At 40.2% G+C, this 27,851-nt stretch overlaps 1 protein-coding gene across 1 annotated transcript in view; it reads right to left on the bottom strand.

The window, feature by feature from the left end:
• Window positions 1-4,079: 4,079 nt before the first annotated feature.
• HTR2A (5-hydroxytryptamine receptor 2A) overlaps window positions 4,080-27,851 on the bottom strand; it is a 62,027-nt gene continuing 38,255 nt past the window's right edge. The window contains exon 4 of the mRNA XM_082701213.1: window positions 4,080-7,235. Within this exon, the coding sequence (XP_082557339.1) occupies window positions 6,436-7,235 (800 nt within the window). The 3' untranslated portion in view covers window positions 4,080-6,435. The remainder of the gene's footprint in view (window positions 7,236-27,851) is intronic.

The following is a 27,851-nucleotide window of genomic DNA, read 5'->3' as shown; positions in this document are numbered from 1 at the left end:
TGGGGTCACCCCAACTAAGACAAGATCATCTAAATAATGGGATTTTATTGCCTTTCAATATCTGAAATAAATATAGGGCAGGAAGTACAAATTGTGCTGTTCTCTAGAAACCAGAATAAACACCTTTAAAGATGTTGTAATCTTAATTATAAATAAAACCTTAAATGACCTTGGCTCATTTTCAACAAAAATCTAGCTTTAAAAAAAGAGATCCTGTTGCACTGTGGTATTGATGAAGTTCTAGAACCTAGGTGAGGTTCAGTGGGCTGAGGTCCATAGCTGATGACCAAGAAAGAATTCTTGAGACATCTTTGGTACAAAATGGTGGTTTATTGAAGCAAGGGGACAGGACCTGTGGGCAGGAAGAGCTGCTGCCCGGGGTTGTGAGGGGCGGCAGGTTATGTACCCTGTGGTTGGGGGAAGGTGAGGGGAAGGGAATGGGGGAAGGGAGGTTTCAACGGAGTTTTCATATGCTAAAGAGGGCCTACAAGGTGCCAGGATGTCCGAGGCCTACCGGATGCTACACATATGACTGAGGGGGAGCGGATGGAGAGGGGGGTGCAAGGTGCCAGCTTTTGCTTTGTCTTCAGCCAGCCTCGTGCTCCCTCATCAGTATCTCAGTCTTTTTGAACTTTTGAATTTTAACCCTTCAAGGAAGTTGAACTTGAATAGTGAGAGCACTTGTTCTTTAGGGAACCTGGGGCCTGTTAAAAAGAGCAACCTGATATCTTGTACTATCTATAAAATGTGCAGAAATGAGACTGATGATGGGAAAAATGCCACAGTAGGAATCATTTGTGTTGATATCTGGCTTTTGGTAGCATCCCTCAGGCAGCCCTGACTGCCATGAACAATAAGCAAATAGTTAACTTGCAGAGCTCACAATCCTGCTAGACAGGAGTCTCCCTTGGCTTACAAATGTCCTAAATCTCACTAACAAAGAGGATTGATGGCAGGATTGTGACACCCCACCAAAAAGTCTCCCAACTATCTTAATGTTAATGGCTGGGCTAAAGACAACATTGATCCAGGAGCAAGGGCAAGGCCTCCGGCAGGCCTGGAACATCCTGGCACCTTGTAGGCCCTCTTTAGCATATGAAAACTCCATTGAATCCTCTCTTCCCCTCACCTTCCCCCAGCCTCGGTACATAACCTGCCGCCCCTCACAACCCCGGGCAGCAGCTCTTCCTGGGGCAGCAGCTCTTCCTGCCCACGGGTCCTGTCCCCGTGCTTTAATAAACCACCATTTTGCACCAAAGATGTCTCAAGAACTCTTTCTTGGTCATCGGCTCCGGACCTCAGCCCACCAAACCTCACCTAGGTTCTAGAACTTCATCACTTGGATCCTTAACAATTTGATTTTTCTAAAAGATGCCCATATAAAAGTTATAGTTGTCATTTATTTGCAATGCATCTGAAGAATTTCAGAGAATATGAGAATTGTTCCAAAATATTCTTTGTTCATGAAGCTGTGTCTTGGTTCATCAGAGCCTGGACTGGACTCCTAACATCGAGATAAACAGACTCAGAAGAGACCTTCTGAAAAGATCACTGATTATAGTCCCTTATTATAGATTTGAAAAAAAAAAAAGAAAGACTTTGACTTGTCCAGCAGCAAACTGGACCTAGATGTCCTTACTCAGTTACTCATGCCTGAGGCTCCAGCTGGGTGTGAAAACTTCCCATAATGTGTTGGCTCAGGTGGACAATTTAATTAAATATCAAAGGAGAATTGTCATTAAATATCAAAAAGGGAGAACACTGGGGTATATGTCATTAAGGGAAAAAAAGGAAACCATTTTTTTTTTCAAACAAACCACCTGCACAAATAATAAAAATTAAGAGTTTTGTCCTATTACATATTTACTGGGGCAAATGTCCATTGACTATAAAACTTGTGATAAGCTCAGTAGTATTATTAGTGTTTTCATTTTAGAATTAAATCATAAAAATCACATGTTTTCTTCAAAATCATCATTATGATTGTGAGTTAAAATTTTATGTTAAGTTATAAAACTGCATACACATTATGAAGTTTCTGAAAGTACTTGTTTTCCTGTGGGTCATTTGAGTGATGCCAGGAGAATATTTATTGTCCCTATATTTCTTTCTCACTTGTCTTCCTGGTGCTAAAGTTTTTAATCATGGATTATGATCATGGTGGACAGCTGAAGGGACCTCAGTGATAGACAGTGGTTTGTCAGCTTGAATTACTTATTGGGGCTCTAGTAAAGAAGAGGAACCTGATAGGATGGGTCATAGAATGGGTAAGTTTCGATGTAGGCAGGAAAAAATGCCAGTGAAGGGAACTCTGCATCATGGTATGGACAAAACAGAATGTTTTAAAAAATGAGAATGTTCATGGAAAGGATAGTAGAAGCTGTTGAATAATAATATTGACTAGCCCACAATTTTGTGTGGAATTTGCTCTGATGGCTAATAATATAAACTGGCTTTGGGTATTTTTCTTTTCAATAACAACACACTTATTACATTTACATGGTGCTTTACAGGTTATCAAGCACAGCCATAGCCATTATCTCATTTAAGTGACGCTCTCCATTAGCCAGGTCAGCTACTTGTGGCTCCCTTTTTGGAGACAGTGAAATTGAGGCCCAGGGTTCTTAAGTGATTTGTCTGAGGTTATAAAACCAGTGTGTAGGCAAGCTAAGATGGGAACTTGCATCTTTTGGTTCTGAATTCAGTGTTTTTATCCTCCCATGCCATATTGGGCAGGGACAAGAATTGTATGCTTCAGAGTCAGATGACCCAGGCTTGAACTTGTCACTCTTTTTTTTTTTTGCCAGCTACGTGACCTTGGACATGTTACTAACTGTTCTGAATCTCAGTTTCTTTATCTCTAAAAAATAAGAAATAACAATACCTATTCCATAGTATTGTTGTGAAGATTCCTTTAGGTAAATCAAGCAAAGCAGCCAGCTTAATTCCTGGCACAGGGTAGGTACTCAATACATAGAGTTATAAACGCTTGGAAAAGATACCTACTGTCTGGATTTCATAAACTTTTCCTACATTTAGAAGTGAAATGACGAATTAGGGCAACTTTCCAGTTCCATGTTTTTATAAAAAACATGATACCATGTTTTCTTGGTTTACTTCAATTCCTGAAATTATCTCCTGTGAAAATGTGTGTCACGTGTGTGTGAAGGCCCCTTGCACGTCTTGGGGTACACGTGTATACACGTACCCATCAGTAGCGGTGTGCGTGCGTTGGGGGTTCAGCAGTGGTTCTCTCTGTTTCTGGGCTGTGTTGAACCAGATGGAGTGACCACACATAGAGCATCTCTCTGCTGCAGATAATTGCAAACTGGATCACACAATCTTAAATCTAACTCAACCAGCTCGATCCTGCTTCAGTCACTGAACCTCAGAGCACAGGCTTTGGGCTCTTAAAGTATCTGGGTGATACACAAGTTCTTATTTGATAGCCGAAAGGTTTGGGTAACTCCCTTTAGCAGACAAAACTACGGACTCATAAAATTACATTGATTTTTTAGTATACTTTATTTATAATTATTCTTTCTTGAAATCTTTTAGAATCACCTTGGTTAAAATCATTACACAAAATAATCTTCACTGTATTTATTATATATGACACAGAATAATTTAACACTTTATAAATATGTTTCGTTGATGCACAAATGGGAGAAGCACCCTTTGCCAAAAGCAGTACAGTAACTTATTTCAGTTTGGCTACAGTAGCACTTTAAAAAATGACCATGAGATGGCGCTGTGGCCAAGTAGATTAAGTATGTCTAAACTGAGTGTTTCCCTTAACTATATGGCATTTGATTCCTTTCTTTAAATAGAGAAGAATCTACTGTTCAACTTAAAGCATTGATTAGGAGTGAGTCCTTTAATCACAGATCCATATATCGTTCAAGCACTGTGTCTCACTGGGGTAGGGCGGGGGTGTTTTGAAAGCCTTAGTAGTGAGAAAGTCCCCAGATGGAAAAGGGTCCGAAAGGGTCCACCATTTTATTTAAGATCACTCAGCTATTAAAAACACCAGTGTTTTCACCACCCTCATAGAATTGTGTTAAAGTCTTCCCACAAAATTAGGTGAACTTCCAGTTTATTTAAAGAGCTGATACTTCTGTTACATTTTAATCTGCTTTGACAGCAATGGAAGGTCATAGAAACGTTAGAACATGAATTCACATTTTAATTGACAGGATACAAACATGCAAACATGTGTATATACTGAGTGTTTTCATTAATGACTCTTGCTTTTTCTCCATATAAATATAATATAAATATCGAATAAAGTGCATGAGAACATGTCTGTACATATACACAGATACATGTTTGTCTATATACACTTGAGTAGATACTTATGGAAAGCAAAAAAATACACATTTGTAATATATATGTAGTCAAAAGACATTGGTCAGGCAGTATTTATGTTCATTCTGATCAAGATTGAGTAAATGGGGATAGAATCTGTAATCTTTTCTCTAATATTTAATGCAATGTGCAGAGTTATAAACTATGGTAAAATACTTTAGAGCAGAGATTTTTTAACATTTGTATTTTTCTCAGTTAGTATGGTATTATCATTAAAGTGGTTCAGGTCAAATGCAGCCTTGGTATAAGTGGTTTGTTATAAATTCTAGCTTTGACATACATACCTTTCAGCATACCTATAAGAATTAAATTGGATAGCCTTAAAGCATTTCCAAATTACACAGTGGCATCTCCCACATTCTTCAGTTTTCAAATCTATAATATTTTTCAAATGGCTTAGAGCAAAAAACTATTTTTCATTTAATAGAAATGCTTCAGTGTTGTAATCTCATATCATCTAACATCTATTTTAGTAAGAATGTATAATTTAATCTAGAGGAATATCAAGGTGAATTAACTACTGTTAAACTCTTTCTTTAGCAAACTTTTCTGCAAAACACTGTATTACTGCTCTTTTTTAGGGAGTCCAGTGTCAGTGAGTAAGAAATAAATCAGATTTTTAGGGAAGTAAAACAGAAATTTTCCTTGAATCTTCGGTAGTGGCAGGTTGGGTCCAGGTTGTGGTGTGTTTCTAAACTAACTGCAAATTTTGACCTCCTATTGTATCCCCTCCCTTGCTCATTTGGTGGGTATTTATTGGAAACCAATCGGGAAACTTATTGAGAAAACTACCCTCAGAGTCGAAACAAGCCTCCTTCAGAACGAAGTAATAAGAGAACAGTTTGAACCAATTCTCAAAATGTCTGTTAATCAATATTTCTGACAAGGACCATTCCAGTTAGGTCATTTTCTTCAAAGGCAGGAAAACTGTTTTAATTCTTTTTATATCCTCAGTACCTGGGACATTTCTTCACAGACAGTATAGACCCAGTAGATGATTATGAGACCAAAGCTGAACAGTTTTGGTAAAGAATATGGATTGATTGATCTGAAAACATCAATTTACCTGATGGATACCAAGAGGAAAGCCACCTGCATTTTACAGAGACGTCCTAAGGTTCTGCTGCTGTCAGTAGCCAAAAAACCCGAGTTTATTCCTCAATCTTGACACAGTTACATCAATACTGCTTACTGCTCAGAAGAGCGCATGCACGGTGCGGTCATCAAAGAGCGAGTTACCAAACACTGCTATGGTGCTGTTCCAGGAGAAGCAGTTTCTAGAAACGTATTTGGTAAGGTTAAATTATCCTTTTGTTAGTTTACCTAGTAGAACAGATACTATACAAGACCACATCGGAGATTCAGAATAAATCACAAATAGTAGAAGAGAAAGCAGCAGTAGTTATTAAATAACATTTTAAAACTTTTTCACTTCTGAGAAGAATTAGCTTGAAATGCAGCAAATGCCAGCAACTTTGTAAATATTTCCAAATGACATCTGAGAAAGTCGTCAAGTATTTCATTTAATTATCTTAGCAATACAGATTTTGTAACACTGTCCTTAGTGTCTTTTTTTGTTGTTGTTCAAAATATGTAACATAGTAAGTTTTAAAGAAGATTTTTCTTTAAGAGGTCATTATATTATATTTAACCAATTTTCACTAGTTATAGCTATTGTTATTTACAGCAATAGGTAACCAACTCATGCCGTGAATTAACAACAGAGTAGTAAGATTTCCACTTGAAATAGCAGGTAATTTAGACTTATTTATGGCCTCAGTATAATTATACAATAAAAGCTAATTATTTTAAAGACAAATCATTTACAATGTTAAAAATAAGTATCATAAAGCTCACAGCTGAAATGCTGTCAGAACATTTTTGAAGTGCACATTTTGTGTCATTTAACCCTGCTTTTTTTTTTCATTAACAGAATAAAATGAGGCATATAAATATTATTGTTGGTTCTAGTTGGTTCCAGTCTCCCTAATTTCTTTTTTTTTTTCCCCCAGAATAGGTGAAAATTTGCCTAGTGTGCCCTCTGTGGTTGCTATGGCAACCAGTCTCTCACACACAGCTAACCTTTTCATTCACTGTGTTAATATTGTCTGTAGGAGCATCTTCTGAGTGCTGTTTCCCTAGAGCAACCATACTGTAGTCATTATCTGTGCTCTTGGCATCTTTTTTGGAATTCTTTTTTTGTCCTGTTTGGAGCTGACTAGATTTGTAGGCCAAGGCCGGTATAGTGTTCACTAAAATTAACTGCAATGGTTTTTTATTTTCCTTGTACTGACACTGAATGTACCGGGAAAAGGCTGACCTGTAGGTCTTGTTGAACAGTGTGTACACGAGTGGGTTGACCGCCGAGGAGAGGTAACCGATCCAAACAAACACGTTGAGGAGGGCGCCGATGATGTTCTCGTTGCAGGACTCTTTGCAGATGACGGCCATTATGTTCGTGATGAAGAATGGGCACCACATCACCACAAACAGAAAGAAGACGATGCCCAGCACCTTGCAAGCTTTTTGCTCGTTGCTGATGGACTGCATAGTCCTCCTGCCATAGGACCCTGGCTCCCTGTGGATGGATCGCTGGAAGAGCTTTTCTGAAGACAGGGAACTCTGAGGGAGGAAGCTGAAAGACGATAGTTTGGCCCGTGTGCCAAGATCACTCACACACAGAGTAGCTTCTTTCTGGAGTGACTTGATAGTTAGAAAGTAGGTGATCACCATGATGGTTAAGGGAATGAAGAATGACACGAAAGAGCCGATCAGGACAAAGTTGTCATCCGCAAGTAAGCAGCTCCCTTCCTTAAAGACCTTGGAATCATCCTGTAGCCCGAAGACTGGTATTGGCATAGAGATACCTGGAGTTGGACAGAAAATGAGACATGCCTGTGAAGGAATAGTCTACACGAGGAACATTGCTACATAATGGTGGCGGGCAAAGGATTCTGTATCAACATTGCTTAAAAGCTCAATATATACTTGCAGTAAGAATTTAAAATTCTCTTGGAATTACAGATATTAGGGATTATTATATAAATTTAATATATAATTATAGTAGTGACATATATAGTTGTAATATATATACGAATATATATAAAATATACATGAACTATATAGAACATATGGTTTCTTATATGTGTAAGTTATATTGCCCTATAGAGATAGTCCTTTACTTCTTTTTTTTTTGAAGATTTTATTTATTTATTTATTTGACACAGAGAGAGAGAGCACAAGTAGGGGAGCAGCTGGCGGGGTGGGGAGCAGGCTCCGTGCTGAGCAGAGACCCCAGTGCAGGGCTTGATCCCAGGACCCTGAGACCGTGATCTGAGTTGAAGGCAGAGGTTTAACCCACTCAGCCACCCAGGTGCCCCAATAGTCCTTTACTTTTAAAGAAGTACAGGGGTTCCTGGGTGGCTCATTTGGTTAAGTGTCTGCTCCTTTTGCTCTCTCTGCCCCTCTCCCGTTGCTCCTACCCCTGCTCATGCACACTGTCTCTCTCTAAAATAAATAAATAAATATTTTAAAAACAGAAGTTAAATAATTCTAGCTTTAACTTTTCATGCTGTATTTTTTCTGATTACAACATTATACTTATTAATTGAATAAAATACATTCACACAAAAATAAAAAGGACCAGTGATGCCACCAACCATCCAGAGATAATCACCATTAACATTATTGTGCTATTTCTTTTAGATAAACACACATACACAGCCTTCACACACATTTTATAATTGAATTTCATATACAGTTTCTAACTATTTTTCTCCTAACATTGTGCCATGAGGGCATTTATAAAAATGCCCTCATAAAATTGTAAACATATTTACTTTTCAGAAAATTTGAAAAAGAAAAAAGTAATGAATAAAGAATACTGATATATATTCTTGCCAGCCAGGGGAAATTCTGATTTACATTTTAGGTAGTTTCTTCTTCCATTTACATGTATAAGTAAATGTATATACATGTATATGCAGTATTTTATGTGCAGATATACATCTTCTTATTCCATTTAACATTCAGTTATGAAAATTGCATATATTTAATTAATTAATTAGGTTTCAGATTGTAATTTAAATTCTAGTTAGTTGGCTACAGTGTAATATTGGTTTCAGGAATCAAATTTAGTGATTCATCACTTACATGCAACACCCAGTGCTCATCATAACAAGTGCCCTCCTTAATGCCCCTCACCCCTCGCCCATCCCCCACTCACCTCCTTCCATAACCCTCTACAGTTAAGAGAGAATTGCACATATTTTAAAGCATTTTTAGAAAATATGATTTTCTAGTGTGAATTTAAAGTAACTCACCAATTATATTTTTTAACTTTAATTTTGATTCTTAATTTATTTATGAAATGCTTTATTTATTTATTTGACACGGGATGGGAGAGCAAACACAAGTAGGGGGAGCAGCAGGCAGAGGGAGAAGCAGGCTCCTGCTGAGCAAGAAGCCCGATGTGGGGCTCGATCTCAGGACCCTGGTTTCATGACCTAAGCCGAAGGCAGCTGCTTGGCAACTGAGCCACCCATGTGTCCTTTGATTCTTTTTTAAAAGAAGCTTTTTGCTATCAAAAAGTTATAATATATGCAGAAAAAAAAAAAAAACAAAAGAAAACACTGAAAAACCAAAACAAACCTAGCACATTGAACCCATCACCCAGCTACAACATTAGTGAACTCAAGGACGATCTGGTTTCAACCATATTCCTACCTGCTACAACCTCTCCCATGTTATTTTTAAACAGATCCCAGACATCATGTCATCCAATCTGTACATATTTTCTTATGTAGATATAAAAGCTATACATTCTTTAAAAACCTCATATTATCAAAATCCTACTCTTAAATAGAAATTTAATATTTCCTTAATATTATTATAGAATCAGTGTTCATATTTCTAATTGTTCTATAAAAATCTTTATATATTTTTAGTAGTAGAATATTCATAATGGCGGAATATAAATAATAAGCAGCTATAGGGGCGTTTGGGTGGCTCAGTGGTTCAGGAACTGCATTCGCCTTGGGTCATGATCCCAGGGTCCTGGGATCAAACCCCACAGCAGGCTCCGGGCCCAGCCGGAAGCCTGCTTCTCCCCCTCCCTCTGCTGCTCCCCCTGTCTGTGCTTTCCTGCTCTCATTCTATCAAATAAATAAATAAATAAATAAAAATCTTAAAAAAAATAAGATAAATATAAATGAGTTAGGTACAAGATGAGAGAAGACATGAAAATGTGAGCCCATGGTTAATTGTTCCATCACTGAAATTTGGAGAACCCATACAGCTCCCTTAGGGACAGGGCTTAGGCAGAGGAGGAACAAAGTGAGTAAAAGGAATGCTTGGCCTCTAATCCTGCTAATTTATCCCCCATGGTGTAGGACCATATTTAAGGGAGCTTCACCTGGCCACTCCCACCATTGTGCAATTTTGGGGGTGGGGGAGTGCCTTCCTCTCCTGGCAATCACGTGATGCCCTAAAGGAAACATCAGGGAAATGAGGAAGGAGAGGAAACATGAATCAAATAACTACTTCGTATAACTTAGTTTAAGATTGCTTCTTCTGTGAAAGGGTAGATACCAAAGGGCACCCTGGGAGAACATCAGAATGAAGTTCTTTCTAATCCCTCCCTCAAAGTTGTATAATGGAGTGTCCAGCACACTGCTCCTGACCACCCTTCAGAGTCTAATGAGTTACAATCTAGCCAAGAACATAGATTCAGTTCCAAGTTGGGAGCTACGGCTTGCTTGAGTCTTGTGACCCATCTGGAAGAACTTTCAGGCTCTATAATCTAATTTGTGAGTGCTCGGGACAGTTCGGCTCTACCCAACTGTAGGCCCAGCTGTCCTAACCTCGTTTCCCCTCACACTGGCCGTCCTTGCAAGGAGGAGGACATGAGCTTGGGTTAATATAATGTTTAACTCAAAGATTTCTCAGTGGCATTTGCCATTATCCTCACAGACTTCATTGACTGTATTTGTCGCTTGTCCATGCTAGGCCATCCCAGTATTCTTGGAAGGCGGAGATAAATGACACCAGAGCTGGTCTTAAGGACACTTAGTGTGGTTAATGACTCTTCATTTCTGTTATTCCTCTCTGTCCCAGCCTGTTGATAACATTCTGTGGGCCAGGAAGGGGTGGAAGGACTATGGCTCCAAAGGGAATATCCTCTCAGACCCTGGACACACACCAGTTTTGTTTAGCTTTCAGAAAACTTTTGATCATAAAAGTTAAGAAATGGTTTCTAAGATGAATGTTTTGTCCTCCAAGTGTTTGAACACGTATCTGTGAACTGTGTTTCCTGTATTCGTCTAGAAGGTTCTACAGTGTAGTTGACTAGAATGGAAACTTTGGAATGAGACTGACCTGGATTTGAGTCTTGGTCCTGGCTCTGTGCTGCTGGGCTGGTTACTTCATCCCTATGGTTCCTCATCTATCATATGAGGTTGGCATCCAACATGCCTTCAAAGATGTGGGGAGGATAAAATGAACCCAATATACAAAGCACCTAGGACAGTCCTTAGTCCAGAGTGGATGTTCTGCCAATGATAGATAAACATGGGAGTAGCCTTCTCCACAGAATTATTCAAATTGAATACATTAACTTGATTCTGTTCTATTTTGTCTTAAACCAAAAGAAGTTAAAAAGTTTTGGCTATTGGCTACATTTTAATAATGATGTAATTATTAGCTTCTGCCAGGGTGACAAAGGGCCTCAATCAATTTTAATTCTGTGCTTGCTGCTAGAACTGTTGATCGCTTTTCTAATGTGATGAATTGCAGCCATTACTATTAGTCACGATAACACATAAACAAAAATCAACTGTGTGAATAAAAGGTGTATTATTTTGTTTTTAAACGCTTGGGTATGCATTTTCTTAATGCAAAAGAAGTCGCTACCTTGAGAGTCTTTTGCCCTATTTGTTTGCAACCTGGTGATTTATGTAAGTGGCAGTTCTCAACCAGAATAAGCTATTACTTGAAACCCCAAGCTATTACTTAAAAATTCTTCAATCATTTGGAAATCAAATGAGTGTCCTTGTTTGGGAGAAAACACACGTACTCACACACACACACCCCTCTCCAGAATGGCTCGACTTCTGTGGACAGGGATGGAAAGGGATGATGGAGCCAACTTACTGAGGGAGAGATTCCTTTTAGCTGCCAGGGATAAAGAGTCATTTTATTTTATTTTATTTTATTTTTTTAACAATTTTATTTGTTAGAGGACGAGAGAGAGAGAGAGAGAGTGCACAAGCAAGGGGAATGACAGGCAGAGGAAGACTGCCCACTGAGCAAGGGTCCTGATGTGGGACACAATCCCAGGACCCTGAGATCATGACCTGAGCTGAACACAGACACTTAACCAGCTGAACCACCCAGGCATCCCTAAAGAGCCACTTTAAAATGGATATGGCAAGAAGGCACAGGCAGGCTGTCTGGAAGGGGGTCCTTGGAGGAGAAGAATCAAACTAATTTGTTCTTAAATGGTCCATTCCTCTTTATGTATAACAAAAATGTCCTAACTACAGTCATATACCATTCGTTCTCAGTGCCTCACTGCTAGTAAGGGGTCAGCGAGGGTTTATGGAAAGAATATCTAGAGAGTTAGAACAATACACTGTAAAAGAGGGGAAAGAATTTTACGTCAAATAACTAGAACATTTAGGGAAGCTTTGCGAGTACAAGAAGCAGTTCAAAAACATTCTCTTACCAAGAGAGAGGAAGACGCTGGCTCACAGCCAAGGTTGCGGTCATAGCCATCTGCAGTGCATTAATTTTCTGGCTGCTTTGTTTGATAATAGCTGCTTTTGGAGACCTGACATCTCCTCTCACTTGAAATTTCTGCATATAAAGCATTTTCCTTTATGATCAAACAGACAGTAGCTTAAACTACGTGACTCTGCATTTTGTTTAATACATCTTTCTGAGGAGCGGTAAATAGTGAAGATTCACTATCTGCATTGGACCCTCCATGCACGTTTTCATTAAAACTCAGACAATGAAATGAATGGGAAACATTGACACCCAGGAGCGTGAAGGCTGGGGCTGGTGTCTTCCTTTTAGGGTAGCTCTGCTTACTGTGCATATCAAGTTTGTACCTCTGCTTCCCATCTAACCACAGTCTGGTGCATGGCCTTCAATCAGAAGCACTGATTGTGAAAGATATGCTTTATTCTCAATCCTAGATTTTTATACTTTAATATTTTGGGACCAAATGTACTTCTGAGACAGTGTCTCCTTGGGGAATAAGGTTCCTTACTAAGTAGTGACCCTCTGATAGGGGACATGACAGTGGGAGTTCCCAGGCCCTCTGGTTTTGTGGGAGGTAGAGGGGAAAGAAACAAATACTTCAGGGCTCTTGTGAAAGAGACTGAATTTTGGTTCATAGGTTTCATGTCCTCTGGAACTACTGTCTTTCCTTTGTATTTTAACTTATGCTGTATTTTTTCACATTGTAAGAATGGACTTACTAGCATTTTGACAGAAAACACCAAAAGTGAAAACTGCAGGATAGTCGTCATACTGCGGAGAGAGAGAGATTGAGTATGCAGGGAACTGGAGCTGGGACTCATCCTAATACAAAGTGTGAAGCTCTAGAGTTACCACATTCCTTATAATCCATGGTATTCAGACAGGCAGAGGTCCATAAACGTGAGAGCTAGATAAACATGTCAGTTACTCAAGAAATTGTATGCTTCTTAAATCATTTCTTTTTTTCTTAGGTTAATTCTTGATATCTCTAATAATAAAGCATAGCTTCTCGAAGTACTTTCACACATATCCACTGACTCTTTACCTTTTTTTTGTTTTGTTTTGTTTTGTTTTACAAAATTTTAAAAACATTACCCACACTGTCCTATGGTTAGATAAAAATATCACTTTGTGGAAAAGCTGGGGGGAGCAAATTTAGGTAATTTATTTAGAGTAACACAGTCATTTAGGGGCAAAATCAAGGCTCCTACTTAGGTCTCTCATTTCTTATGGATGATTTTTTTACCTGCTTATTTACAAAAGCAGTTATAACAGTCTGACTATTGCAGAGGTCTTTAACATTAGTTCCAGGATGTCTGTGATGTTCCTGAAATTTGCAAAATTTTCATGTATGTACATTTTTTTTTTGAGACAGAGCTTTCATCAGATTAGCAAAAAATGTTCCAGCCCCCAAGGTAGTTAATAAACACTAAGTTATTTCAATACCCTATGTACAGAACACACACACACACATTTCTCTACATTTGATACTTTCTTCTTTCATTCTTTAATCTCAAAGTCAGAATTTCCTCTGATGAGACATTATTCTTTGAAGCCAGACAGGTATTCCAAAATGAAAATCCTTAGAATCAACATCTAGTTTCTTTTTTATGTGGCAGGTATTCTTAAGCTTGGCTGTGTATTAGAATCACCTAGGGGGGTGCCTGGGTGGCTCAGTGGGTTAAAGCCTCTGCCTTCGGCTCAGGTCATGACCCAGGGTCCTGGGATCGAGCTCCACATCAGGCTCTCTGCTCAGCAGGGAGCCTGCTTCCCCACTCGTTATCTGCCTGCCTCTCTGCCTACTTGTGATCTCTGTCTGTCAAAAAAAAAAAAAAAATATCTTAAAAAAAGAGAAAAGAATCACCTAAGGAGCTTTTAAAAATTACACGGCATGGGGTCCAGTCCCAGAGGTTCTGATATTAGTACTTTTAAAAAATGCTAATGCTCAGGTCCCATAGGAACATGTTATTCAAATAAAAGAATATCTAGGTGATACTGTTACACAATTAGTGCTGAGAACCTGGAATGTATAGGGTTAAAAGCTTAGGAAAAATGTCTTCATTCTGAGGGGTGCCTGAGTGACTCAGTCAGTCAAGCTTCGGACTCTGGATTCCGACTCAGGTCAATGATCTCAGGGTCGGGAGACCTAGCCCTGCATCTGGCTCTGTGCTGGGTGTGGAAGCCTGCTAAAGGTTCTCTCTCTCCTTCCCCTCTACCCTCCCCCGCTCCTCCCTCTCTAATAAATAAATGTCTTTATTTTGAAATGAAACTAAATGGAGTAGTTTTATAGCTGCTCCCTTTCCCTTGGTTAAACAAATCTATTACTTTCCAGTAGGCTTTCCACAGCAAAGCCAAGTGGAGAAATGATGGGAGAGGCAAAGAAACCTGTCCTCTGCCCCTCCCTCAAGTTGGGCATGAGTTATCTGGGGGAAAAAAATGTGTTGAGTGCCGTTATTGTATAAATCCACATATCCTTGTTTTAATACTTTGTTATGGCTAAATCTCCAACAAGGCTAGAGCTTGTGTTCTGTCTCAGGCAATGTATGATAATCCGAAGAAGTGCTCAGAGTCTCCCTGAAGTAGGAACAGCTGTGAACCGCTGCAGTTGGCAGCCCTACTAACTGCCCTCCGCTAGAATCCTGGAAGGATGGTAACTTGCTCTTCAGACCCTCATTCCTTTTCCTTTGGGTTCAGTAGCCCAGAAGTTGTGTGTTCATATCGTGATCTTACATTCAGGGAAGGTAAAGGGGCTGAATTGAGACTTTAAGATGTGGATTGTCAGCTGTCACTGTGACACCTGGCAGCCCATCCGTGCCTTTCATCCCTAGGCAGATTGATTTCCACGGATCATCTTTCTTCCCTGTCAATATGGTATAAAGCCCAAAAAGAATCTGAATGATCAGAGCCTCATTTTGCAGTTGGTATCACAAGTTATGGAGAAACTTCAAATTCCTCAATTCACCTTGTCACCTGCTGACTCTTTACATCAGTGGATATTACACTATTCACCAACAATGGAAAAGTTTCTTTAAGCAACATACTCACTAACAGAGGTTTATTATTCCAAAAAAAAAAAAAAAAAAAAAAGATTCCACGGGGTGCCTGGTTGGCTCAGTGAGTTAAGCCTCTGCCTTTGGCTCAGGTCATGATCTCAGGATCCTGGGATTGAGTCCCGCATTGGGCTCTCTGCTCAGCAGGGAGCCTGCTTCCCCCTCTCTCTCTGCCTGCCTCTGCGCATTGGTGATCTCTCTCTCCCTGTCAAATAAATAAATAAAATCTTGGGAAAAAAAATTCCAAGGTGCCTGGCTGGCTCAGTTGGTTAAGCATTGACTCAGGTCACGATCTCAGGGTCATGAGTTCGAGCCCTGCTTTAGGCTCCCCACTCAGCAGGCAGTCTACTTGAGCTTCTTTCTCTCCCCCTCAAATAAATAAATATTTTTAAAAAAGAGAAAAAATTCATCTCTGCCCCATATTACTGAACCTCATCTTTAAAGGATCACATCCTGTCTTCCATTTGTTTTTTGTTTTTTTTTTTTTAAATATTTTATTTATTTATTTGACAGAGATCACAAGTAGGCAGAGAGGCAGGCAGGGGAGTGGTAGCAGGTTCCCTGCTGAGCAGACAGCCCGATGGGGGGCTTGATCCCAGGACCCTGAGATCATGACCTGAGTTGAAGACAGAGACTTAACCGACTGACCCACCCAGGCACCCATTCCATTTGTTTTAAAAGGTACAGATTTTGTAGTGATTGTTTCTGAAATCTTGGAGAATGAGTCTCACATGTGATATCTCATTTCAGAGACTTGGGCCTAGAGTGGCCTAGAGCGTGTGTGCAGAAACAGTTATGGTATCTGGAAGATGGCTTGCAGCATAATATGCCTATATAGTCCAGGCCTATAGGTTATCAGTTCTTCCCCTAAACTCTTTTATACACACCTTCCCAAAGCACTGCATTTATCGCATTATGTAATGAAGAACTATAGTGTCCCTAATGCTCAAGCCATTACCAACTACTGAACCCAACCTCCAAGGTCTTTGTGGTCTGTTTTTTTGTTTTGTTTTGTTTTGTTTTTAAGATTTTTATTTATTTATTTGAGAGAGAGAGCATGAAATGGGGGAAGGCTAGAGGGAGAAGCAGACTCCCCGCTAAGCAGGGAGCCCAGTGTAGGACTCAGTCCTAGGACTCCAGGATCACCCCCTGGGCCAAAGGCAGTTGCCCAACCAGCTGAGCCACCCAGGCACCTAATCTTTGTGATCTGGTCTTAATGTGATCATTCAATGTTCTCTATTTTTGACATAGTCATGTGGTGTTTTCTCTTTTCTTTATGCTATCTCTTGAGCTATTTAGGATAGACTTATACATAGCTTAATTTTTCAGCTAAGCACCTGGCATGATCTGAGGAGCTCTCTATATCTGCCTGCTCCCTGCATGTGTCTTTTCCCAGACGCTTGCTCTGTACACTGCCATCTCCCAGTGTTAGAATGAGAGAGATCCCATGTTTTTGTACCTGTAGAACTTCCAAGGGTTAACTGTTAATCCAAGCTCAAGTTGGAGTGATACAGAGACACATAGCAAGGGAGACTCCTGGGGGCATGGCCCTTGGAAAGGGAAGCAGTCATAGGCCAGAGGACACAGAGCATAGCTCAGGGATGCCATTCAGAGATGGATGTGTTTCTGTGGCATGATGCGTTTCCCATGAGGGAAGGTGTGCTGGAAGTAGTAAGTGGAAGGTACAGGCTCATTTCTCCATTTTGCCTGGACCAGTTCCGATTCTCCTCTTCCTTGAAATGCTCTACCGACCCGTGCAGACTCCAGAACTTCCCTGCGGCAGGGCACCAGTGTTGGCAGCTGGCTGGGTGTGGGAGACTGAGGTAACCTCATTTTGTGGCTACATTTGCGTAGGAAGCAACTTGTTTTTGCTTTGATTTGTATGATTATTTGGGTTTGGGGGGCTACGGATGGAGGTTATATTCCCAAACCATATCCTACGTTGAAGAGATAGCTCATGACATCTTTCTTTCAAGACATCCTCTGTTGGAAGTTGTCCTAAAGTTCTATCTGCAATGAGAGACTTTTTACTCTATATTCCTTCATTGCCTCCATAAGTAATTTATACTGCACTAATTTTACACTTCTGATACCATAGAATTTTTCTCTAGGAGCATCAGTTCACCCATGAGATGATAATCTTATTAGTGCAGGGACATCTTTTCCTTATTTCAAGCACGGCATCTGATGTAATTCTCATCCTAGGCACTTAGTAAATTCTCGTGGGATCGATGAGTAAGTGAATGAAGGGGGGAACAAAGATAAGGAGTTATAATAGATGTGAATCATAATCACTTTTATAGACACAGCTTGAATTTACTGAATTATTTTATAATGTATCCCTTCATTTTTGCTGGGAAAACACAATCGGTGTGGCTGCTAATTAGCTGCCAAGGGCAGAAAGAAGGAAAGTAGATATTACTATGATGCTAATTTGTGTACTTTTCTCCTGAGAACTCGATATAACTAGCACAGGCACTGACCACCTTAACAGCTAAAATCACAAGGGAAAAGATGCCGTAAAACAAAGTGTTTGCGTGGGAATCAAGAGACCTGAGTTATTCTTGCGTGTTTTGACTCATCACCTGGATTTAGAGCTGTTATTTTTCTCCAAGCTTTTTTTTTTTTCCAGCTAAATTAAACAAGTATGTATTGAGAAACGAGGGCATTAATACAGTGAGAATAGCACAGAATGGGTCACCCTAGATGCAGATGTGCATTCTGTCAATCACTGGCTGGGAGACTCAACGTAGCTTAACTTTAAAGCCTCCCTCTGTAAGGCAGAGGTAAGAAACAGAGGCCTTCCCTAATTTACATATAGGGCATTGGTGAAAATACAGTGGAGTCTATGCTAGAGTCTTGGGTGCGACAAAAGGCCTTTGACAACGTTTAGAAGCCTCAAATCTTAGGAAAACAAAATAGACACACCTAGTCTACAAAAACAGTAGTGTAGAATCAAATGAGGCCAAGAAGCAAAATAGATGATGTGGATTCAGACTGATGTATGAGGTCAGAATGTGGTGTTATTGTGGGTTACTGTCTCCGGGGAAGAGCTGTGGAGGAGACGGGATTGCGGATTCGGGTCTTGTGCTGTGGATGGAAGGTGGGGGTTGGGGGGGGCAGGAATATGATCGCTGTGCCTCCAGGCCTGCACTCTGCCTGGCCTTGCTGGGGCTGAGTTCTGCCCTGTCTGATGGGCCCCCGTGAACTCAGGGGCAGGCACACATGTTATTTCTCAGGGACATCAAGCAGGTCCTCTCTGTGTGATAGCAATCAGCTTCAGTCATTCATCCATTAATTAAATATTAATTGAATGTACAGTGAACTAGGTACTTCAGGAATTTGAGAGGAAGAAGGTAATTGAGGCTATAATCACTGCTTTACAATCCAAGATTTTTGCTGTCGTTCATTAACTCATCAATCCAAAACTGGAGATAAAAAAGGCACAGAAATGTAAGCAGAAAATCTAGGGTTAGCATGGATATCCGTTGGTTAAAAGTAACACAAACTAGGTAAATCTGTAGTTAGCCTGAAGGTTGTTTGGTTTTTTTTTTTTACATTTTTAAATTTATTTTTGACAGAGAGAGACAGTGAGAGAGGGAACACAAGCAGGGGGAGTGGGAGAGGAAGAAGCAAATTTCCCATGGAGCAGAGAGCCTGATGTGGGGTTGGATCTCAGGCCCCGGGGATCATGACCTGAGCCAAAGGCAGACGCTTAACCACTGAGCCACCCAGGCTCTCAAGCTTGGAGTTTGTTTTAAAGGCAGCTTAATGCAGGATAGCAGTTCTCAATTGTTTTGGTCTCAAGTCTCCTTTACACATTTAAAAATGATTGAGGCTTCCAGGAGCGCTTGGGTGGCTCAGTCAGTTGAGCATCTGATTCTTTTTTCTTTTCTTCTTTTTAAAGATTTTCTTTATTTGAGGAGAGCCAGTCTGAGAGAGAGCAAGCATGAGAGGTAGGGAAGGGCAGAGGGAGAAGCAGGCTCCCCGCTGAGCAGGGAGCCTGGAGATGGGGCTTGACCCCAGGACCCTGAGATCATGACCTGAGTTGAAGCCTTAATGGATGGGACCACCCAGGCGCCTCAGCATCTGACTCGTGATGTTGGCTGGGATCACCATCTCAGGTCCCAGGATGGAGCCCCATGTGGACTCTGAGCTCAGCGCAGACTCTGCTTGTCTCTTTCCTTCCCTTCTGCTCCTCTACCACCCTCCTGCCCCCTGCTCGCAAATCATGTTCTCTCTCTTTCAAAAAAATGGTTGAGGATTCCAAAGAATCTTTGTTTCTGTGGATTATACCTATAAATATTTGTTGCATTATAAATGAAAACGGAGGACACTTAAAATAATTTATTAATTCATCAAAAATAGCTAACAGCTTGCCTATTAACATAAATAGCATTTTTATGAAAAATAATTAAACTTCCCACAACAAATCAAATAGTGAGAAGAAGGGCATTGTTTTAGTTTTGAAAGCCTCTTTTAATATCAGGCTTAACCAGGAATGGCTGGATTTTCATAGATGCTTCTGTTTTAGTCTACTATATCACACACCATATATCCTCCATTAAACTGCACTGTATCTTATAAAAGGATGGGAGGGAAAAGGGATGATAATACCTTATTTCTTCTGAGCTTTATTAAGACATAATTGACATATAACATTGTATAAGTTTAAGATAATTTTTTTTTAAAGATTTTATTTTTTATTTATTTGACAGATAGAAATCACAAGTAGGCAGAGAGGCAGGCAGAGAGAGAGAGGAGGAAGCAGGCTCCCCGCCGAGCAGAGAGCTCGACGTGGGGCTTGATTCCAGGACCCTGGGATCATGATCTGAGCCGAAGGTAGAGGCTTTAACCCTCTGAGCCAACCAGGCACCCCAGTTTAAGATAATTTGATACACCTATACATTGAGACATGTTTGCCACCATAAGGTTAGTTCCCAAATCCTTCATCTCACACACTTATCATTTTGTTGTTATTGTTATGATGAAAACATTAGAGCTCTACTCTCACAGCAACTTTGAAATATAGAATATGGCATTATTAACTATAGTCATCATAATATACCTTAGAACTCATTTATTTATATTCACCTTATTTATCTTATAACTGAACTTATTTATCTTATAACTGAAAGTTTGTATTCTGTGTCCAACATTTCCCCATTTCCCACCCTTTCAGTCCTAGCTAACCACCACTCGACTCTGTTTCTAGGAGTTTGATATTTTTAGATTGTATATGTAATGGATATCATATAGTATCTGTCTTTCTTTGACTTATTTCACTTCGCATAATGGCCTCAAAGTCCATCTATGTTGTCACAAATAATAGGACTTCCTTCTTTTTTGTGGCTGAATAATACTACATTATATGTATAAAGGAGGCTGAATAATATTGCAACACACACACACACACACACAACATTTTCTTCATCCATTCATTAGTGGGCACTGACGTTGTTTCCCTGTTTGACTATTGTGGTAGTGCTTCAGTGAACATGGGTGATTTCTTTTCCTTTGGCTATTATTATGATGATGATGGAGATGATGATGATGATGAAAATAGTATTGACCTCACAGATGTCTTGAAAGTGTCTTGAGTATCACCAGAACTCCCTGGAGCACACTTTGAAAGCCACTGATGTAGGAGAAAAAATCATCAGCTTGAAATCAGAAAACCCAAGTTTGGATTCCCTACAACCTTTAAGCAAGCCACTTAATCCCTGTGAGAACTTTCACCTTTTAAATGAGGATTGTTTGATTATTTAATAGGATTCCCTTTAAAAGATTATCATGAGGGACAGCGGGAATTGCTATTCCTTTGGTAGTAAAATACAGTATTGTCTAGCACATGGAAATCATAGACAAGAATGTTCCACAGCCGTCCTCAATATGCGGAGTTCTTCATTCTATCTAAAATCCCTTCTATAGCTCAAACTTTCAATGTTTGGTTGTAACAGAAATCTAAACCAGCTTGATGTCATCCTTACAGTTTAAGCTTAAAAATCTGTGTCTTGCTTGCTTGCGTAGAGGTCTGTTAATAAGGAACCTGTTCATCACTTAACATAGAGCCCTTGCAAAGCAAGACCGTCTCTCAGATGGTTGATAATGGACTTCTCAGCCCTGTAATTTTCCATAACTAATTAGCAAATGGTGAAAATTTAATGACCTCTTCTATGGATGGTAACAATTAAGTCAACTGCTAGGACTACTGAGTAATATGTGTGCAAGGTGATATTGCTTTAGAAAATACATGTAGGATTCACAGAGCAAGAATAAAGAGAGATTTCTACTGTACAGTTCCTCTGTGGGAACAAAGATGGCCTTATAAAACCTGGGGCTCCTTCCACAGATATTAGGGTTCATAGAAATTAGTGTGAATGGCTTTCTCCCAAGATACCCCACTGAAAGGTTCTCCAAGATATGTCTGCCATCGCTTTTTCTATCAATTAGGATACTTTGGTTTTAAGTAGTAGAAGCTGATTTGGGATGATATAGCAGAAAATGAGTTTTAAAAAATGATATTGAGTAGTTTAAAGAATTCTTGACAGGGCTGGGCTCCAGACTAAGAATCCAGGAATTCAATTTCATTATGGACTGGGTTTGGTAGAGGAGATTTCTGCTGTTTTCCTTGTCCACTGAGCACCGGGAGGAATAACCACAGAAGCTCCTGCCTCACCGATGCCACTTCCAGAACAGGGGTTCAATTATGTACCTCCCAGAAGCCTCACGCCTGGGCCATCTCCATGCTTGCAAGAACGGAGGTGGTTTGCCCTTCCTATTTGTTCACTTTGCTCTTTTCCCGTCACAGTTTTGCCAAGGCATTGCTATATGGGTGAACCTAGGCTATAAGCCAATGTCCTAGCTATAAGGAAGGCTTAGAATTTGAGTTCTGCCTCTTGGGAATTTCCCCAAATATAGAAAGGTTAGTTGAAAGAGAGAGCCAGCCACAAATATGGTAGGCACCCATTTAACTCGACCTTTGCATGGCATGATTCGTAGCTGTTATAATTGGGCTGGGCCGGGGAGATGCCTCTTCCAAAGAGGGCAATGCTATAATTTCTGGCCTTTTCCTATTTTTATCTTTTCCCCAAGATCGTCCCCTTTCCCTGTCATCTCTGTAGTCAGCATATGTTCACATATTTAATACTTAAAAATGAGTCAGTCTGAACATTACACACTGGTATCTATGAAATCCTTATGGAGCTAGCCTGGTAATATAAGTGAGCTATGTCCTGACCTATAAGACAGGAGAATGGTGCTTGGTAAACTGGACAGTGTCTAAGGACAATCAAGTTCGGTTTAAAAATTACACATTGTGCAAGTCAAAGAAGACATATCTCTGGGCTAGACAAAGTTTTCATTATTCATTTAGCTTGATACAGGTTTAGAACTTTAAAGGTCCTTGGGATTCTTCTTTTTCATATATCTTATGGCCTTCTCATCTTGGTTTTGCTCTTGGAGTTACTGTCCCTAAATGGATAGACTGACACTATTTCTACCACTAGGCTTAAATATATTTTTGCTTTGGTTCCTAAGTTCAATGATCAAGCAAGGTCTTTCTCAGCTTGGGATTCTTTTTCTTTTCTTTTCTTTCTTTTTAGTTATTAATATTTTTTATTATGTTATGTTAGTCACCATACAGTATGTCATTAGTTTTTGATGTAGTGTTCCATGATTCTTTGTTTGCATATAACACCCAGTGCTTCTTGCAATACGTGCCCTCCTTCATATCCACCACCAGGCTTATCCATCCCCCCCGCCCCGCCCCTCCAAAACCTTCAGTTTGTTTCTCAGAGTCTGCCATCTCTCATAGTTCGTCTCCTCCTCTGATTTCCCCCTGTTCATTTTTCCCTTCTTTCTCCTAATGTCCTCCATGCTATTTCTTATGTTCCACCTATGATAATTGACTTTCTCTGCTTGACTTATTTCACTCAGCATAATCTCCTCCAGTCCCAACCATGTTGATGTAAAAGTTGGGTATTCATCACTTCTGATGGCTGAATAATATTCCATTGTATATTATGGACCACATCTTATTTATCCATTCATCTGTTGAAGGGTATCTTGGTTCTTTCCACAGTTTGGCTATTGTGGACATTGCTACTATGAACATTGGGGTGCATATGGCCCTTCTTTTCACTGCATCTGTATCTTTGGGGTAAATACCCAGTAGCAATTGCCGGGTCATAGGATAGCTCTATTTTTAATTTTTGAGGAAACTCCATACTGTTTTCTTCTTCTTCTTTTTTTAATATTTTATTTATTTATTTGACAGAGATCACAAGTAGGCAGAGAGGCAGGCAGAGAGAGAGAGGAGGAAGCAGGCTCCCGCTGAGCAGAGAGCCCAATGCGGGGCTTGATCTCAGGTCCCTGAGATCATGACCTGAGCTGAAGGCAGAGGCTTTAACCCACTGAGCCACCCAGGCGCCCCACTCCATACTGTTTTCAAAGGAGCTTGGGTTTCAGAGGTGCTCGCCTTGGATTCAGATCAATGCTGTTGTCACACAGGTAGATAAACTCTCGTTCTGACAGTGCCTGTGGAGGAGGGGACATAGATAGTCCCCAACTAGCAACTCATTTTTCTAACCAGAGCTAAATCAGGGTCTCCCTCCTGTCATGGCCACCCTCTCTTTGAGCTGCTAGGATTTTAGAAGCTTCTCTACAATTCCACCTTCCCATCCCTTTCATTACTCATCAGTCTGGTTTGCCCAGATCTCCAAACTTCCTATCTAGTTTAGGGAAGCCAGAGATGAAGAGCTTTGGGTTTTGATTTCTTTTAGACTGTACGTGCAGTGAGCGATCCCAAAGTCGCTACTCAGTGGGATGTCATTTACTTCATCTTCTGCAAAGTGTTTGTGTCTGATATTCTAATGGTTTGGGGAGAACATTTTTGTGACATTGGAGAGATATTTCTCTGGTGTAATTTCTGCTTCTCAATGCCCTGTCTTCCCCAGTCTAAGTAAGTTTGCAGACAGAGGCACTGATACCAGGTTAAAAAGCAGTTTTCACTAAGTTTATCTGGTTTTTATCAAGTAGACCATTCATTGTTGTTGTTTTCCAAGACTTAGGTGGAGCTTAATGATCATCTGTTGAAGCTGCTTTCTTTCAAAATTGATGAACCAAGGTGAGAGATATTAAATGCTTTATGTAATAAAAAAGAGTGGTTCTTTGGCAAAAAGAATTAAAGAATCCTGGTTACAGATGTCCTATGTACACCTGTTTATAGGTGTCCACCATGTGTCAGACACTGTAGAAACCTTCATGGATGTCAACAAATTTCATCCTCACTAGGCACCCATAAGGCAAGAATTATTTTCCCCACTTTCAGGTGGAGAAAACTGAGGTTTCAAGATACTCCATCATTGGCTTAGGTCTTTCCCTTAATGAGTAAACAGACTAGGATTCAAAGGTAGGACTCTTTGGTTTTCTTCTGTACCTCACTTTGTGTTAGGACCATGGCCTCCAGATCCCTAGTCTAGAGAGCTTTCATCTACATCAGTGTTTAGACAGCGTTTTCATTGCTTTCATTTTATAGCTTATATTTCATTAGGCTTTAAGGAATAAGGGTGTTTATTTGTAAAGAGCCTGGAGATCCACTTGAGCACTATGTGAGATCTTATACGTGGGAGGCAGGAATAGAAACAAGAGATAGGGAATGGAAAACAAATAAAACCTCTACCCTCAGGTTCATGGAGCTCTTCATTAAAAGTATGCCATTCAAGGTCAGAAATAACTGTTTAATAAGGAATAAACAAATACATAGCTACCCACTTTTCCTCCCAGCTCGGATGCCCCCTAACCTTTCCTGGCAACAGTAGAACTCTGGAATGCATGCTGTTCCCCACCACCATCCCCCAACTGCCAGTTTCCCATTCTTTCTCCATCCTAGTTAATGGTGCTACCACCCTTCCATCCAGGTGCACAGCTCAGAAACCTAGGAGTCGTTCTTTTCATTATTCTCCCTTGCAAAACACTCACCCACATCCTATAAATTTTACCTCCCAAATATATTTTGTACCCGAATCTGTCTACCCCTCTCCATGTCCACAGCCATCCTTGTACTGGACGCCAATACCGCAAGAGCTTCCTTACTGCTCTCTCTGTTTCTGCCCTTACTTATGTACCCCTGCCTCTGCTTAAAACTCTCAGAGGTCCCTCACTGCACTTAGAACAATGTCCAAACTCCTTACCTTGGTTATAAGGCCCTGCCTACCTCTCCTTGCTTGTCTCCTGTCGCTCATCCCTTCTCAATGAACTGCTTGAGCTGCATCAGCTTCCTTCTGGTGCTTCAACCCTGTAAGCTAGTTTCCATATTAGGACCTTAGAACTTGCCAATCCCGCTACCAGGAACATGCCCTCCACTGATGATCCCTTGGCTAGCTCTTCCTTATTACTGGGCATCAATGTCGATGCTGTCTCCTCAGTTTGTCCCTTCTTGGGAAGTAAACATAAATTAGCCCTTCCTCACCCTATCTGAGTCACTCCATAGCATAGTGACTATAGCATATCACAGACTTCTTTTCTCCATTGCATTTGTCACCACATGAAATGTTTTGTTGGTCTATTTATTCGCTTGTTTGCTGTCTGTCTTTTTTCATAAATGTGAACTCTGTAAAAGCAAGGAGTTTTCCTAAGATAGTTATGCCTGGCACATAGTATTTAAATGTTAAATACTAAATAAGGATCTGTGGAATAAAGAACAGGCAAATTCAGAGGCCTTTGGGACATAAAAAGAACAATTATGACTAAATCATCATCTTCTTCATTATCTTGGTTATAGGGGTAAGGGCAAGAATTTGCCCAAATATAGGTCATTTGGGGATCTAAAAACTCTGATAAATTAGGTCTTTTTAGATGATAAAGGTAAAGCTATTAAACATGAGGACTTTTTATAGATATTACTCTTTCTCTAATATCTTGGAGTTGATAATAGTACTTTATCTTTATAATCTAACCACATCAGGGACACTATGCAGGGTAGTATTGATAATAATAATAATAATAGTAAAAAATAGTAATAGTAGCAAATACTTGTATAAGGTTTTCTGTGTTCCAAGCATTGTCCTAATTACTTTATACAGATTAGCTTACCTGATCCGCATGGCAATGCCGTGAGTTAGGTTCTATATTTTCCTCATTTGCTGATGAAAAACTTGAGGCACAGAGAGGTTAACTAACATGCCTAGGGTCACACAGTAAGTAGTGGAGCTAGGTTTTCAAGATGCATTCAGCCTGGCTCCATGGTCTGTGTGCAGCTTTTCTCTGTGGCTTCAGAACAACTTAGCCATCAGGTGTGCAGGGCTGGGGGGGTGGGGATTGGTCAAACTTCTTCACTGCAGGGAATCTGCTGCTTAAGAAGTCATGTCCATTAGGCCTGGTTCCTATCTCTTCAGGTCTGGATCCTGACATCCACGTTGTGTCCCACTGATAAAATGAGTACAACGAGTGCAAGTCTTTTTCTTCCTGTGTTTGTGCATAAATTTCACATTTAGGGTGGTGTGGATGCTCCCCACGGGAAGGAGGGTCATGGCCCTGAGTCACGAATAAGGTATGATATGGGACCTGCTGCTTAGGATCTCCGGGTTCAGGAGTCATCATGCACCATAAGCCTTAATACACATCTCTCAGGGTTTGTTTTTCTTCTCTAATTTAACATTTTTACATTAATATTACATTAATAGTTTTAACATTTAAAAGATTCTAATTTCCTCTACATTTTGACAGCCAACACAACTTCTTGAAGGAGAACATCCACACAGAGAAGTGTGTAAGTCACGCGTGTACAGGTGAGTGAGTTACAGAAGGAGAGCCTGTCCCTGCGCCGGCCACACACAGCACCACCAGCACCTCCTGGGCGCCCTGGAGACACTTCCCAGGCACACCTCCTCTCCTCCTGCCTGAAGGTCACTGCTCTGCTGACCTCTGCGACAGGTTAGCTTCATCTGCTTTGAAACTCTCTATAATGGAGTCATCAAGTCGTCAGCACAGATTCCTTTGTGCTTGGCTTTTCACTAATATTATATTTGTGAGATATGTTTTTAAACATCTGCTAAGCCTCCTCAAACCACTGCTGACTGGTGAGCTTGCCGGCAGGCAGTCCAAACCCCCTAGCTCGCCTCCTGTGGTAAATACCCACACTTATGTAATTGATAGTTTTAATAAAAATTGTGTATTTTTCATTAAAAAAAATAAGCATCTGCTCAATGTTCACCTTTTTTGGTGCTTTTACTGTTTCAGGTGTTTTAGAAAATAACTGTGAGAGCTTACATGACTAAGTGTTGAAAGAAATAGAAATTTGTACCTATAAGGTTCCCTTTTTTATTGTGGTAAAATATATGTAATGTAAAATTTACTATTTTAACCATACACACACACACACACACACACACACACACACACACACATTTACAGTTTATGCTATACTTTGGGACAAAATTAATAAGACCTTAGCATTTAATCCTTCATGTTGTCTTGCTATGCTTATTTTCTTTCCATGGGTTTCAGCTGACTAGTGTCCCACACCTGTTTTGATGTTGAATGTTTTTTCTTCCAGCTGAAACTTTAGATGATCACGGGGTAGGAGTGGGGCAGAAACCCCCTGAAAATGGATAGAAAATTTATATTATTGTGACTATGTAAATTTTTCAGAAGAGAGGCAATCCCCCA

The sequence above is a fragment of the Mustela nivalis genome, assembly GCF_964662115.1.
Source record: "Mustela nivalis genome assembly, chromosome: 15".
NCBI lineage: Eukaryota > Metazoa > Chordata > Mammalia > Carnivora > Mustelidae > Mustela > Mustela nivalis.
The sequence above is the reverse complement of the archived record's forward strand: the minus strand, read 5'-3'. Positions and strand labels throughout refer to the sequence as shown.